Raw genomic sequence first — 16,593 nt, forward strand, 5'->3', positions numbered from 1 at the left:
CTCCATTCCCCTTCTTTAGTGATTTATAATGTGTTAAATTATTTTAACATACTAACATGAGTAATCAGGATATAATCAATGAGGAAAGCATGTATTGCTCCAATTTATGGTGAACCATTTTTTATGACTTATCAGAAAACTTTTCTAACTTGTCTAAACTTTTGAATATTCCCTTACTCACATTATATTTTGCATACTATTGCCTTTCAACAAAAAGTCCATTCAAACTGTGAAAGAATGTAGTTGTGGTTTGAACTTTGAACAGCCGAGGCAAATCCTTTCCATTTGGCGTTAATTACACGAATCTTTATGATATTATGTTAAAAACATCTTTCCAAAAAAACTAAAGCATTGGCCAACGAGTGACCGACACAACCCTATAAAAAAGTGATTGGGAGGCTATAATGCTAAATGCCTTTTGGCACCATAGAGTCTAGCGCGTGTAATTTGTAAAGTGAATATTGGTAGTAAAATAACAATTCTTTCGATTTTTTAAACCATTATCTAAAGAAAATTAGTAAATAAAAATATGATGTTGAAAATGAGAAAACGTTGAAGATATTGAATACCAAATGTAGTCTTGGTTTCTAAAGCTACAGTATTGTTATGAATGTACTCCTCTAGACTCAAATATAAGAGAAAGAAATGTTGAAATTTAATTGACTGAAATATAAATTTAATTAATTTAATCTCAATTAATTTAATCCAATTCATTTAAAAAATTTCCTTGAGTTAACTGATGATTATTATTTTCAATAAATATGATTATGGATAATTTAGGAAATATGGTTTTTTTATGAAAGAAAGAAAACTGACGAACTTAACTAACATTCTTTTTTTAGATAATTTAACTAATATATTTAATTAATATAGATATTTTTATCTATATTTGCGTCTATATGAATATAATCTGGTTAACATGTTGAAATGATTTTGTGTGAGCCACATCAATAATTAATAGAAGCAAACAAACATGATAGACAAAAACAAAATATTATATAATAACAAAATTGTTTTTTTTTTTTCTTGAAGACCAATTCTTTTTATAAAAAAAGACATGTATATATTTTCAAGGGATTAGATTAAGCCTATTTTTTATTATTCCATGTAGTAAAATAATTTATCCGGTATTAAGACTTAAAAAATTAAATTAAAATTCATCTCATATTACTCTAAAATAGTAAAATACAATTATCATGTAAAAAAAAAAGATCCCTCTTCCTATTTTGCTATTTCTTCTCACTTTTTAATGATAAAATTTACATTACTGGCTGAGCACTGAGCAGGTGCACCAAACAAAAACAACGACAACTTCACACACAGCTGACGCGTAAACTAAGATTCAACGTCTGCGCTCTGCAGCCACCATACAATAGATCCTTCATTCTTTCTCTGCAACGATCAAACAACAAAAAACACTGCACCTCTTCTTCTGGGTACGCCACTTTTTTTTTTTTTTATTCTTCTTTTTCTTCAACCCCTCTATTCGCAAAGGAATCGATTCTGTTCAGTTTTCTTCGTTTTTAGTTTAAATTCACAGTCTTTTGAGGAAAAAAATTAAAGGGTAACCGCTCGTTTAATCCACCAAGCTCAATTTCCATCCCTCCACAAAAAAAAAAAAAAAAAATCAACAAAATCAGCTTTTTTATTATTATTATTATGCATAAGATTTCTATGGAGGCTTTGACTTATATCGTGGGCATCGAATCGGGTTATTGATTGATGAGGTTTGATGGGTGTGATCAGATTTGGTGAAGAAGAAGAAGAAGAAGAAGAAGAAGAAAGTGTGATTTGATGATTATGAATTGAAGTGTGAGAGGTGAAGAGATGAACGTGAGCCATGCTTCGGTTCACCCAGTTGAAGAAGCTCCAACTACTGAAGGTGGTGGTGACCAAAACGTCAACGCTCCTAGGGTGAGGATGAAGGATGTTCAAGGCATGCCTGGCACTGCCGGTGGCCTTTCTCTGCGTGTTTCTCAGTTTGTTTTCGCTGCTGCTGCACTCTCCATCATGGCATCCACTAGCGATTTCCCTTCTGTCACTGCTTTTTGGTAATCACTTTTTATGAATTCATATAGCTTTTTCCTTATTATTCCTTTCAATTTTGTTTTGTTTTATTTGTAATTGTGATTGAAAGAATCAAGAAATCTGTCTCAAGTGTAAGGACTCGGTCTCTGTGTATGGAAAAACATCTGTTGGGATGAGAAATGTTAGCCCCTTAAATGGATCTTTGTAGTAGATCGAGGAATTAGTCTCTCACTCTTGGTGAGGGGCAACACAGAAAAGGAGTGATTTGGTTCAATTAACCAAGTTTTGGATCAAGGAGATTCAAATTGTGGATTTTTTCTTCTTCTCCCTGTTGAGTAGTTGAAAATTATAAAAAAGAAAGAATTAAGTTAATTAATGCTAATAAATTTCCATTGTGGCATCTAATACGTGATTATGAATTTGTGGCACGGGGATCTGGATTAGTAATTGAGTGCAACTCTGACTTCTGCATATGCTGCTGATAGATGGTTATGAATTTGAAATTGTTTATGAAAACTTAAATCGATTGGTAAGTTATTCTTCATTACTTTCATTTTAGTAGTGTCGGTCTGATAGAGCTGGATGTTTAAAATGTACTAGGTGCGTTGAATTTATTACTATAATGAGGATGAGGATTATTTCTCAGTGAAATGAGGCCATTTTTTTTGGTCCCAAAATGGAGCTATTGTAAAATACAACGAGTGTGGGTCTGATAGAGCTGCATGTTTATAATGTGCTAGGTGCATCAAATTTTGCTACGATAATAATCGCTGATTTAGAGAACTATTTCTCAACAAAGTGATGCCATTCATATTGCTATTTGGTGCCGAAATGGAGCTATTGTAACATACAACTTTCTGGCATTTAGTTTATCTGATGCATAGGATAGAATTGACTCTGCTTGACTCCTCTAAAATATTTAACATTCTTGAATTCATTGAGAGTTTGAAAATTGATGATTTTTAATTGAGATGGTTTTTTTAACTGATTACAGATGCCACTTCTGTTGTCAATCATTCTTTATACCTCGAGGAGTTTCAACATTTTGTTAACATCTACCTAAGCTGCTGAGAGGATACAGATTTTAACTTTCTTAGCTGGACACAAATCAGTAGAGTGGATTTGTTTTTGTGAAAAAGAAATGGTTTCCCTTTCCCAATTCCTATATATAATATCATATTAATAATTTCTATGAAAAACATTAATTATTGGAATAGTATTTGTTGTATATTGTCATAGGATGGAATGAAAAGAGTTGGATGATGACTCAATGCCATGCCTGTAGGCGTATGATGTGGTTGTATGGCTGGGATGCTATTACTTGATGCAAATTTAGATAGTGTTTAGCTTAGCTTTTTTGGATTTTTCTTCTCCTTAAAACTTAAAAGGAGTCGAGTCAAACACATTTTCTGAAAAGCTTCTAAAAGAGTTTATTTTTATATAGTCATTTTAAATTTTCTTACACTGACAACCAAATAGATGGTAGCCTGGTAGGAATGACTTTTAAGATAGTTTATGTAAAAATCAACAAACTTACCATATCAATTTGTTATTGGATAATAGTGTAAAAACACTTTACACTATTAACAGATAAACTATTTACTCTTTAAAAATTTAAGTAGTTTTGATTTTTATGGAAGAAAAAGAAAAAAAAAATCTAAAAAAACAAGGTAAAGGAGGTTTTAGAAAGAAATTGACTTCTCTGAGCTCTTTCCGTCCTCTCTCTCTCTCTCTCTCTTTTGGACATTTCATTTTAGTTAAAAACGAAATTAAGAGTGTGTTTGATTTCATGGTGGAAATAATGAGAATTGATTTTGACTGTAATCAAACTTGATTTCATAAACATATAAGTGTTTGGTTTTCCTTCGTGTCATATGTTACGTGCGTCTACCAGAAGCATCATGGTATAGCTTTTGTGTATATTGACCCAAATTGGTGTGGTTTTTGGGCTATACATGCATGTTGGATGTGTCCAAACACACATAGATGTTTGGTTTTTGGTTATTGATAGGCAAAATTGATTTTGCCGCAACCTCTGTTTGACTAGAAGTGGTAAAAAGTAGCTTTTACATTGGGTTCAAAATTTACATTAAGTTTTATAGCAGACTTGCTTTTAGGATAAAGGCTTCCAAATATAAATCACTTCACTTGAAAATCAATTTTGTAGATGCTCATCCAAACACACATTAAAATCGACAAAAAAATTCTACTTTAATTTCAAAGCTCTTATTTAAACTTTAACTTCAAAGTAATTTTTAAGCAAAAAAAATTTGCATATTTGCGATAACTGTAGGACCCAATTGACTCAATTGAAACTTGGGAGACTAAATGGCACAATTGCGATACTTGAGAGACAAAAAGTGCAATTAAGCCAAAAAAAACTCTAGGCAAAACACAATGGGTTTAGTTTTGACACTGGTACCCTGTTGCATATGCTGACTTGCCTTGACATTCTAGTTGAATCATGTCATTATTGCATTAACTTTTGGATTTATTCTTTTCGAATTTCCCCTTATATTCCTGAAATGGCATGAATGCTACAACATTACGTAAAATGTCTGTCTCATTTGTTATCAGTTACCTTGTTGCTGCTGCCGGCTTGCAGGCTTTGTGGAGCTTTTCATTGGCTATTACTGATGTGTATGCCCTTTTAGTAAGGCGTTCTTTGCAGAACTATCGAATTGTCAGTTTGTTTACAGTTGGTGACGGGGTAAGATCTATAACAAGACTCAATAATCCTTCTACAATTTTCCAATGCTAAAATATTTGTCACTCTCTAGTTGATTTTTAGGATTCCCTTCACTTTAACAGCCATGCCTAACACATAATTTTTATTAATATCAAACAATAACATCATATGCACTATACATTCAGTTTCACAGAACAATCACTTGGATGTGTTTTTGAAACACTATAACTGCAGTGCAAAGCTTATTCCACTGTTTTTCTCTTCATTGTCAACTTGTTTTTAATGTAGACATGTGTAGCTTTAACTTGTGTTTACTTTTTCCCCCTCAGAAAATGCTGTAGTCTTAATTTCAGAAGACCCGTGTCTTCCATGCAGGTCACTTCTACCCTTACATTTGCAGCAGCATGTGCATCAGCAGGCATCACAGTCCTCATTGATAATGATCTTGGAAGTTGTTCACAGAACCACTGTGTGCAGTTTGAAACAGCTACAGGCATGGCCTTCCTTTGTTGGTTCACCACATTGCCATCTTTTCTCCTGAACTTCTGGTCCTTAGCATCACGGTAATTAAAAACAGTAACACGCAGAAAACTTGGACAGATTGTAAAGTCAATGTTGGTGTCAGGGGTTTTTGACTGTTCTGTTTTGCAACTGTCAGTTTTTTTAAGCTTCATGTCATGTGGTAGCACCAAATGGTTGTTGCATTTACTCTCTTCCATCAAACATTCAAACCAGAAATTGGCTCAGTGAGTCATATTTGGAAGTGGAGTGAGTAAACAGGACTATGTGATTAGTGCATACAATGTAGTAGTAATGTGCATGGTGTAAAGAAACAGATTTGATATGAACTTGGTGGGGTTTCTGTATGCGGAAATGTTGTGTAGTCAGACAGTAACACAGTTTTGTTCTGTTAAATGATTTTTTCTTTAGTTATTATTCACTTTTAACTATATATTTTTTCTGTAATTGAATATCATTTGTTTTTCTAGAAATTACATGCTATTTTATTCCTTTGTTTGACTCTTGCAAGTTTCTGAGCACTAAAACTATCCCAGTTCTTTGAATCACAAAATGTTTAGCGTGATTGACTTCCTTGAGTTTGAATCAAACTTGAGAAGATCCTGCAAGAAGCTGATTCCCATTGAATGTGTGAATGAACTGATTCCTTGTTCAATAATTCAGCGTGGTTCAAATGTCATTAAATTGGGATTTTGTTTATTTTAGTATGTGGTAATTTTTTTATGAAAATTTTCCTATAATTTTAGTATTAGCATTCGTAGGAGATATAATATAAACATGAATTCAAAGGTTAGTTTGGATTGTGCTTCAATGTTGGATTGAACAAGATTCGGAGTGCGGTGACGTAATTTTAAAATTTTAAGAAAATTAATTAATAATAGTATTAAGAACACACCATACTGCATATTAGTATTTTAGTATACATATTACATAGTAAAAATGTTTATTTTTATATAATTAAAAAATATAATATTTTTAATATATAAATTATATTTTTAGATTTATAATGAATAATTTAAATTGTGATACAAGATACATTTTATTAATGATTTTCTTAAAAGGATTATTAAAATTCAATTTAAAGACAGAGATAAAAGATGCTACGTTAAAAGAGATAATAAGTATTAAGAATATCAAATATAAAAAGATGATAATTTGAGATAATTGAGATTTTTTTTGGCCAGTTATGATAATAATACGTGAAATACACTTCTAAATTAGAGAAGAAAAATAATATTAAAATGATTAATTGAGAGATTGAAAAAAGTGAGACTTTTATTTCTAAGTCATGTATTTTAATTTAAATTTATCATATAAGAATTCATTTTATACTTTTTAAGTTGATTAACATTACTAATAAGTCATATGTGATATTTAACTCGATTATCTAAAATAATTAAATTTAACCAATTATATTTTTTGTTACAGATTAATCATCTTTAAATTTGAATATTTAGCACGAATATGATGATTACTAAAAAATAAAGTTATTTATTGTTGTCTTTATATACAAAATCTTTTTTAACTGAGAACTAACTAATCATTGAAATTGGGTAAAGTAAATTTTAAAGATAAACCTAAGCTTCCCTAGATTAACCGAGTTGTTACTTACCTATTTGGGCATTCGGATTTCACAAATTGAATTCATTTTGGTTTGATTTTTGTGGGCATAAGGAAGAAGACAAGACAAGCTAAAAAGCGTTGCTGTGACAAAAGGGAAGGAGACATGCTCAGGATGTCAAACAAATAGAAATACAGAGCCAGCGATTCATCTGTTTCACTTTAAAAAACCAAAATTTAATTTCATTCTTCAGAAGCATCATTTTTTCGGTGATAAAATAACAAATCATTAACTGCTTAACCACGCTAATAATATAATGCCTTTTTTTCAGTTACATTTAGAGATAATTACACGGACCTCTCTGAGCTTTGTACCAATAATTATTATTTCTGAACCTTATTTGCTTCAAAAATTATACTAGTATTTATCTTGCATATCCCTTTATTAACTTTTATAGTATTACTCCCTTCGTCATAAAATAAGTGTTATTTTTTTAAAATAAATTATCCTAAAATAAATATCGTGTTAATTTTTTAATATAACATTAATTAATTTTTTTTCCTTATACACATGTCATTTTAATTTTTCAATGTAATATTAATATTAAACTTAATTTTATAAAATTATTATTCTTTTTCATTTATTATATATTATATTTTCTCGATCTATGTAATACAATTTATGCTAACACTTATTTTAAAATGAAAAATATTATATAATTCATACACAAAAAAGTTGCACGTAATTTTTTTAAAATAAAAGGTGTTAATATAAAAATGATATACCTATAAAATAAAATTATAAGTATAATATGTTAATCAAATTATCACCAACTTTAAGGTAGATTAGTATTTATAAAAAGATTAATGATATATCTACATCTCAAAATGGATTGAATTGGGATGAAAATAAGAGACAGAAAGAAAAGAAAAAAATAATGGATGTGATAAAGTGATGTAAATAAAAAAGAAAAGAGATGGAGAAAAATGAAATGAAAGAGAAATTAAATAAATGAGTATAATTTTCCTTATAAAAACGAACCACATTTATCTCTACTTTTCTTTTACCTATCTTTTATCTCTTTAACTGCATATTATAACCAGCTTTACTTTTATTTAATCTTCATTTTCTTTATTTTTTTTTTCTTTCAGTTTTATATTTTCATGTGAAATTTAATTTTCTACTCAACCTTGCTCTTACACTATTTCGCATATTTCTTTATGATAATTTTAGATTTACCTAAAATATAAAATTTTACAAAGGCAGAGCCTGCCTTGCACTGGTTTGAATAATATATAATAGCTCTTTGTAACTAGACCTTACATTTATTACAAGTGCTGTTCCAATCTGTGTATAAATTCCGTATGTAGGTGTATGAATTAAATGTTTTCTACACGACTTCCCAGTATTCTAACTCTTGCACATGTAGAACTCAATTTAAATTTTAAAACCTATTTCCATTTATTCTCTGATCTATTCCAATACCTTACCACCTTCGTTAGTGATGTAATTAATTTAATAACACTTCCAAGTTTAACTTTTTGCAATTTAAAATATACTTAGGTTGTACATCAGATACAAATGTACTGTGCTAATATTTAACTCGAGTTGAAAGATATGATCATACTACATACAAAAACAAAGTACTACATTGGACACACAAGTCAGAACTGTGATTGTGTAAGAAACATTACACGCGCTTTGTCATCACACAAGTTCTTCTGTGTATGAGCTCAACTCGAGTGAAAGATACTAGAGACAAAAACAAAGTACTCAACATGTGTCATTCAAAAGTCTCAACTTCACTCTAGCACTAAATAATTTACAAGATTAATTCAATTTGGTCTCTGCACTAAATAAGAAATAAATTAAATCGAATTAAATGCAAACCTGATCCTGATGTGTTATACAAAAATTTACGACTTCTTTTTCCCCCCAAACTTGTCTTGTCTCCCTTTTAACCCTTTCATTTTTATGTTCAAGTGGGAAAAAGCAGGGCACACGAATTGGATTTTTCATACAAATGACCAATTTATGAAAGAGAAAGCCAAGCAGTGAACAGTGTTGTCTTCCCCAGTAAGAACTTTCCATGCAATGGCTTGGTCATATGACACATGGCGCCCCATCGTCGACATGCAGATTCCAGCTGGCAGATAAGCAAAACCCTGATGGAAAAGAGTACATAATGCAGAAAACAATTCAGCAATTTTCAAAATGACAATGTAGTTGTAACTTGAAAATTTTGTGATCACTAGAAGTTATTATTACCTGCTCCATTAACTTGGCAAAGTCTGTACACAATGCCTTGCGTCCAGCCTCATCAAATATTTTATCCAATGTGATATCTTGTAAGGCAACTAGGGTTGTTTCCAACATGTCAAGGCCAGCTTGATTTGCAAATATGAACACTGGCAATGACTGCAATATTAAATGAAGAAGAATCATATTAATCTCACGTTATACGAATTAAAGGGCTATCTTAAAAAAAAACATGCCTTCCATTTTCCTTTATGATCAAAAGGATTACTCGGACTTTGAAATGAAATGGAATTGAAATCATATAAGCTTTACCTTCAGTGAACAGCATAGAATGGCATCCTGGTGATGCCACAGTTGTTTCAGCATCATGTCACCAACAAGAGAATCTGATCTCAGTAAGTCGGACCCTAAATAGTAACTGATTTTGCAAAAATGTCGGGAAAAAAACCATATTAGACATTTCCTTTTGACAATAAATATGAACTAGAATACTTGACTAAATAGCATGTTAAAACAGAGAGCTAGGTCGACTCGCCTATAACTTTGGCAGATCCAGTGAGCTAGTGTAACAGCCTCTGGAGAACCAGGAGAAAGTTTAGCTCCAATTGATGGGTTTATACCAGATGGAGATATAGCCATGGCAACCCTCTGCACGGAGGAAATCACACTGCGGACATATTGGCGTGCCATGACCGCGACGTTGTCTTGCAGACTGCTGTCAAAAGGGAACTGGAAGGCAATAGTCAACACCGATCGAGTGTTTTGACTTGATGATGCATCTGCACCAGCAGTTGTTGCAGGACCAACTTCAAAACCAGATGTCAAATCCAGGGTCCGATTTGTAGCAACAGCATCCTTTTTGTCACCCTATAAAACAAGAACATAGTAATAATGTTACAGAAGGGATACACATGGACAACAGCAATAGTAGCTCCATTCTAACTAGCAGACAGAGTACATTTTCAGTCACGGTTTCAATTAAAGAAAAATAACATTAGTATGAGTATTATATCCTGTGTTTTTTTGGGAGCACGTGAAGTTCAGTAATATGAACTTTTAAGTAGTCACATGTGCTAAAAAGCTTAATTGAAGATGTAAAGAGATGAAAAAAATAAAGCTCAGTAGAGATTATAGAAAGCAAAATACAGAGGAACAAAACTCAACTGGTTTTGAATCTAATGGGATAATGCGGAAACCAGAAGGAACCAATGGAGCATCATCAGGGAACATTTCATCAATTGGAGCAAATACGAGCTCTGAACAAGCCCCCACAGCATTCTCATCAATCCCACTACATATCTGCAAAAAGATAACACAAAAAAGCACCTTAGAAACTACCTATATTAATTATATTTGTTCGTGTATAAAACATTTAAATGCATAGAAAAGAACTAAAAACAAATGAATACTAAGGCAGGCAAAAATGCATTGCGAGGAATGTGTATAATTACAAGGCAAAGATTTCAAGTAGCAATTTAAAACTAAATTGAAATTGTAATGTAGAAATCCTAATCTAAGATTGATATCTCTTTTTGTGGTATTGTTTAAAATCTGAAGTACTGCAAGATATACTAGAATCATTCACATCTTTGATGAAAAATAATTTTGTACTAAGATGATAAATTCACATTTGATGTTGACTCAACTTGTCCAAAAAAGAATTTAATAAAGCATTTTAACAAGTCAGAGGCATCACCTGTAAGAGATGAATGTCCCTAGAAACAAAAGCGTCTTCTTGAGCAAGAGAGTGACCTTCCAACCTAATAACTTCAAGCATCTGTAGTGAAAACACAACTTTTTCAGTAATGTTGCTTACAAGTACAAATGTCCAAAAAGATCAGACCATAAATTGCTGACAGACTACTGAATAATATGTAAATATATCATATGTCAAAAAAATCTTGGCCCAAACCAAATATGCATCCTCCATCCAATTTTTAAGGGAATGCAAACCTACCTCTTCATGTTCAATTGTATGACCAAGAGGCATAATTATTTGACTGCCAGTGAATCTTGTAGGCCTCATCCCTGGATAGGCATAGGTGCCAGCTTTCAGTGATGCAGCAGAATAAGCATCAACATTGAAATCAGCCCACTCTGAGCGGTGCTCCCTCAGAAAACGAACCAAAACTGCAGGAGGGACATTCTGCACATAATTTTCAACCATAACATGTTAGATAACATTGAAGAATCACCTATCCTATTAAATCTGGGATCAAGTTCCATATGTATGAATGCCTAGAGTTCTTCCAGAGATCAAACCTATCAATGGCCAGTTTAGCTTGTTACCAAATACCATGCGATGCAAACAAACACTAGTTACAAAAAAGAAAAGCAACTACAAAGATATTTTACTTGATGTGTCCCCATCTTTCAATCCATTAAAAACTAGCAATTAATATTATATGAATTGGGTTCTCAAGACTCACTTGAAGCAACATAGAAGCTTTTGCACAGAGAATTCCTCCAAGGAATGTAAGGGAACTTGCTGGGTTAGAAGTGCCACTCAAATTCTTGGTTGAATTAACAGCAATAATTACATCCTCAGCACCATCACAGTTCAATACAGTCCACCCATCATCATTGAATCCATTTACAGCGTCATTGAAGCCTCTGCAAGTCAAATGCATCAATTTTCAGCCAAAAACTCATATTGAACCAGAAATGATTTTGCAAAAAACAATATTCTAGAATTGCAGGCTGAAATGACCTCCAACAAAACTAATTATTTCATGTGGCTACCTGCTCAATCTCTGGCTGAAAGTCCGCAGAACAGCAGGCTGCCTACCCAATCCATAAACAACCTCACCACTTGTTTCCTGAGCTATTTGCCTGATATAGCGAAGCGCCTATCACAAAAGCCACCAAATTAATACCTATCTTTTTACAGAAAGGCACAGAACATGCGAATCACATTAAGCTAAACAGTCTAACATTTGTATGTCAGAGACTAAATACTCAAACATTAAATGATATAATACTATATTTGCTCAAGATTGTGGTTCAGTTTACACATTCCATCCAAATTTGGCTATAAATCCCAATTATATGACTTAATGATAATGAACTTACTGCAATTGTCATTTTCTGAGCAACCACCTTGGATGATTCATAAAGTGGCCGCAACACTTCTGGCACACTCCATGCCTAAAAGAAAACAATAAGCAAATTAATGTATATAAGAAAAGAAAAAAATATACATTAGCTCAGTGTTACGAAACAAAACCTCGAGATTTAGGTGGTCTACTATGTGAATGATTGACCCTCCACCTTCACATGGTCGGATCAAGTAGCCACTAGGGAGTGTTTCAGCCCTTACAAACTGAGCAGCAGCAGCTGGATTAGGGCCAGTTCCAGAACCAGACAGGGACCTCTCACAAACCTTCAAAAGTAGGATCAGAAGGCACGTAAGTCCAAAATATATTACATTACCTCCCATCAAGGAAGAAAGAAAACACAACACGACAGTCTTGCATATAAATTTTATGAATCTATATAATGCATCAAGACTTGAAGCAAACACAACACAACAGTCTTACAGATAAATCCTAAGAATCTATATAATGCATCAAGAAGAATTCAAAGCAAACACAACACAACAGTCTTACATATAAATTCTATGAATCTATATAAGGCATCAAAAGACAAAACATACTCACCACAAGACTGCCATTTTCCAAACTTGTGGTATATCTCAGAGTCCAGAAATCCCGAGCAGGAGCCAGTGTTGTTGGAGCATATGTCTGTAGCAATTTAAGTATACTCACAGGAACAACAAAAACAAAAACGGAACTGACAAAGAAGTCTTAAATTTGAGGCTCACCTGTGTGTAAACAAGTTCAATGGTTCCTCCATTTCCAGCAGGAAACATAGTAAAAACTTCTAGGCTCCGACAGTCACGGAACCAAGATGGACGATCTTTAAGGATCTCTGCAATCTGTTGAAAATCAGGCATTCAGAAATTCAAATTCCAAACAGCTTACAGACATTCACTGGCATACCAAGAAATGAAAAAAAAATCCAAACCATACTTCTAAGTCAATTTACCTTTGTAGGTTCTAAACTAACAAGACCACAGGCTCGAGCTGCCACTCCACTGCAACTTTGTGAAATGGCAAAGATCCCAACCGAATCCGGACCAGGCTGGCAAAAAGAACTTTTTCTTAGATGAAGAGATAATTGACAAATTTAGAAAATTCAAAACGGGGTATCACAACGAAATTCACAAAAGCTGTCCTCTAGATGCCAAAGGTCACCAATTTCTTAACAAATTCATTGCAAGGAACAGAAAAGAAAAAAAAAACCTTCATCCCAGGCATCTGGACCCAATCTACAGCAGTTCCTGTAGCCTTTGAAAGGAACTCTGTCAAAGTTTCCTCTGCAATTGATAGGAGTCTGCAAGGATCACAACAGAAAAACCAATTTGAGCAAAACTTCACCACAAAAGAAGCAACTTCACTTCATGAAGTTCAGAATTACCCAGCAGGGTTACTAGCATCTCTCAGGGTATGCTGAGGAGTGGTAACCACCGAATCACAACTAGCATCAGTAGTTGTTGCCGATGGCTGCAGGGAAAACAATAACATGAATAGCAACTCAAACAACAAAAACAATTAGGACTCATAGTAAAAACTACCACAGCAATTAACATCAACTCATGACCAACATGCACGAAAAACCACAAAACAGATCGGTTCTTCTCTCAAATTCTCCACATTTAGTACACATTCTTTTCATCAATGTTTTTTCTGCTTAAGAGCCCCAAAAAGTGAAGAATTGACATTCAGACAGAACACACAAACACACTTACAGTATGCAATTGCTGCCTCATAAAACCATTCTCACAAACAAGCTGTGACACCTGCTTCTGCAACCGATCATTCTCCTCCATCAACAACTTGTTCATTGCAGTGAGTTTGCGGTTCACGGTCTGAAGCCTAGATGCCTCTTTTCTTTGCTTCTCCCTACACCTGCACACCATCCAAAACCTTCACATCTAAGAACCAATTTCAAAAAGAATGAAGAGAGGGACTTAAAATAGGGTTGATTTGTGTTACTCACCTACGGTTCTGGAACCAAACCTTGATTTGCTTAGGCTCGATGTTGGAGAGAATGGGGCACTCTCTGATCAATTGTTGCCTCCGCAGAGAACTAGGCTTAGGGCACTCGGCATAGACCCTTTCAAGAGCCTCAACTTGCTCAGCAGTATACCTCACATACTTACCAGAATCTAAGTGCTTGTCAATGCTTCCACTGCTGCTACTTTCTCTGTGTTGAGCCACAACCATAGCCATGCTTTCACTCACTCACTCTCAACAAAGGTAACACAAGAAGGAGAGAATAAAAAGGCAAGGTTGTTTGGTGTTGGTACTAGTAATTAGGTAAAGGGTGTGCCTTTACATAAGAAAACTTAACTGGGGCAACGTTAAAGCGGAGAGAAACGAATGGAGACAGAGAAAAAGAGTGAGTATATTTTAGTGCAACCACAGTTAGCGGTTGTTTCTTCTTCTTCTTCTTCTCTACCGTGGAACCAGCTCAGAGAATAAAAAATAAAAGGGAAGAGAGAGAGAAAGAAAGAAACTCTCTTTCATTGAGAAAAAGAAAAATTGCAGCGAATGGCTCCAAAAAAAATGTTAAACAGGAAACGCTGGTAAAAGGACCAGCTAAGATAAAACCAAAGCGAACCGAACCCCCCACACCCCACTCACTGTCCCTTCTGGGCAGAAACCGAAAGATTGAATTTTGAAGGAAGCCCACTTGTAGTTGTCGTGAGTTGAGCTCAAATAGCGGGGTTTTGTAGAGAGGTGAGAGGAATCCGGAAGGGTTTGAAAAGAAAGAGAAAGAGAAAGAAGGAGGGGCTTGAGGTAGAAGGAAGGAATAGATAGGGGTTAAAGTTTTAAGAGGGTAAAGAAGAAGAAACCCTAAGAAGCATAAACATGTTGGAGTTGAATGAAGAAGGGTGAGAGAGGGAATAAAGTGAGAAAAATGAGAAGAGCACGAAGATCGAGAAACATGGGAGGGAGGTTTTCTTTATAATTTTCGGCGCATTTACGTCCTTGTCCCTGTTCCTTTGATCTGACAGGATGGGGCCCACACTCCAGAGTGAGTCCTCACCAACTCTTTTCTCATTGTCAATTCCGGACCGGAGTTCAATATCCATGGGACATACATAGGATTGGGATCCTCTAACATTATTCTTATTCTTATCATTTAATTAATCACAATTATTTTTCTATTTCTTTGCAATAAATTACTCTGCTCCTGCTTAAGATCTTTCCATTAATTAATTAACTATGTCAATTAATTATATTATTATTTTTATCTTTTTATTCACTTAATTATTTATTATTATTATTATTATTTGAAGAAAGAATAATTAAATAAAAATATGTATAAAAAAATATTAATACATCTAATTTTTTTTTAAAAAAAATCTTATAGTTATGAACGAAGGAAATAAGAATTAAAAATGAATCTATCTATCTAGTGCTTTGAAATATTGATTAAAAAATTAAAAAAAAATATCAAAAATCATATAACAACATATTTAAAAATTATAAGGAAATACGTTTTTGGTGTATTTAATAAAATGTTTTTATTTTATTTTTTAATTAGTTTCCTTAGCATTTGCCACTAATTAAGAATTACGAATTACGAATCTTTTTTTATAAGAAGAACAAAATAAGTGAGGAATAAGGTAGATAAAAATATAAAAAAATAATAAAAATAAAAAATTTAATTGTGCCTTTTTTTATCTTCTAGCAATATTACTTGCGACATAATAACACTTTACGTATACCATTATTAAAATAAAAATCTTACGTGTATCACTATTATTTTGTTAAGGCTAAGGCTAAAATATACATTTCATATCCTATTTTCATAAATTCAAGATTTTAGTTTCTCTCAATTTTATTGAGATATTTAAAACCCTAATTTTGAGAATTTTAGTGAGTTTGTCAATTTTCATGTGTGTTGACAGTCAAATTTAACATTGACTGTGTTGATGTGTAATACATTTATTGGTCATGGTCGATAGGTTAGGTGCATGACATGGATGAAATTGAACACAACACAGACAGTTCAAAACTCTATTTCTATTTTCTAACTTAAGCAAGTTCGACAAACTTTGAGTTTCCTAAGACATCTCCTCCTCTTCCTTGATGTTGTTTCCGCTAACCTTTCAACCACAAACCCTAGTTGCAGACCCAACTTTATTTCCTCTCAACCTTTAAGTCACGACCCCATAGATGTGGATCCAACTTCACCCTCTTCCCATAACATTCACTTATAGAACTATAACCTGACTTTAGAAATCGCCAATTTTGTATGACAATAATCCCAATTCTTAAAACCTACCCATCAATGATAAAATTGAACTGTAACCTTCAGGTTCAATTAAACTTTATTTTTATATTAACTGAATTCATTAAAACTAATATGATAAACTAATTTTAATTCAGACAATCAAAATACATATAATAAACTATTTATCCATATCTTGATAGGGTTAAAATGTTTGTCGTTATCTGAATGT

General features: G+C 33.1%; 2 protein-coding genes across 2 annotated transcripts; one reads left to right on the forward strand and one right to left on the reverse strand.

Moving 5' to 3' along the window:
• Positions 1 to 1,325: 1,325 nt before the first annotated feature.
• On the forward strand, positions 1,326 to 5,338 carry LOC100527764 (uncharacterized). The gene is made up of 4 exons (NM_001250118.2): positions 1,326 to 1,436; positions 1,747 to 2,051; positions 4,606 to 4,738; positions 5,093 to 5,338. Exons 2-4 carry the CDS (start codon positions 1,828 to 1,830, stop codon positions 5,282 to 5,284), a joined length of 549 nt encoding a protein of 182 aa, NP_001237047.1. The 5' UTR covers positions 1,326 to 1,436; positions 1,747 to 1,827; the 3' UTR covers positions 5,285 to 5,338.
• A 3,090-nt stretch (positions 5,339 to 8,428) lies between these two features.
• LOC100804870 (Homeobox-leucine zipper protein REVOLUTA-like) lies at positions 8,429 to 15,062 on the reverse strand. Its single transcript, XM_003538102.5, has 18 exons — positions 14,118 to 15,062; positions 13,867 to 14,026; positions 13,536 to 13,621; positions 13,361 to 13,451; positions 13,104 to 13,199; positions 12,880 to 12,993; positions 12,716 to 12,799; positions 12,283 to 12,438; positions 12,129 to 12,203; positions 11,799 to 11,905; positions 11,486 to 11,669; positions 11,014 to 11,202; positions 10,753 to 10,833; positions 10,221 to 10,355; positions 9,592 to 9,923; positions 9,369 to 9,474; positions 9,066 to 9,215; positions 8,429 to 8,962 (listed from the first exon to the last, which is right to left on the reverse strand). Exons 1-18 carry the CDS (start codon positions 14,348 to 14,350, stop codon positions 8,813 to 8,815), a joined length of 2,529 nt encoding a protein of 842 aa, XP_003538150.1. The 5' UTR covers positions 14,351 to 15,062; the 3' UTR covers positions 8,429 to 8,812.
• Between the last annotated feature and the right edge of the window lie 1,531 nt (positions 15,063 to 16,593).

This window comes from Glycine max, chromosome 11 (assembly GCF_000004515.6).
Source record: "Glycine max cultivar Williams 82 chromosome 11, Glycine_max_v4.0, whole genome shotgun sequence".
Taxonomy (NCBI): Eukaryota; Viridiplantae; Streptophyta; class Magnoliopsida; order Fabales; family Fabaceae; genus Glycine; species Glycine max.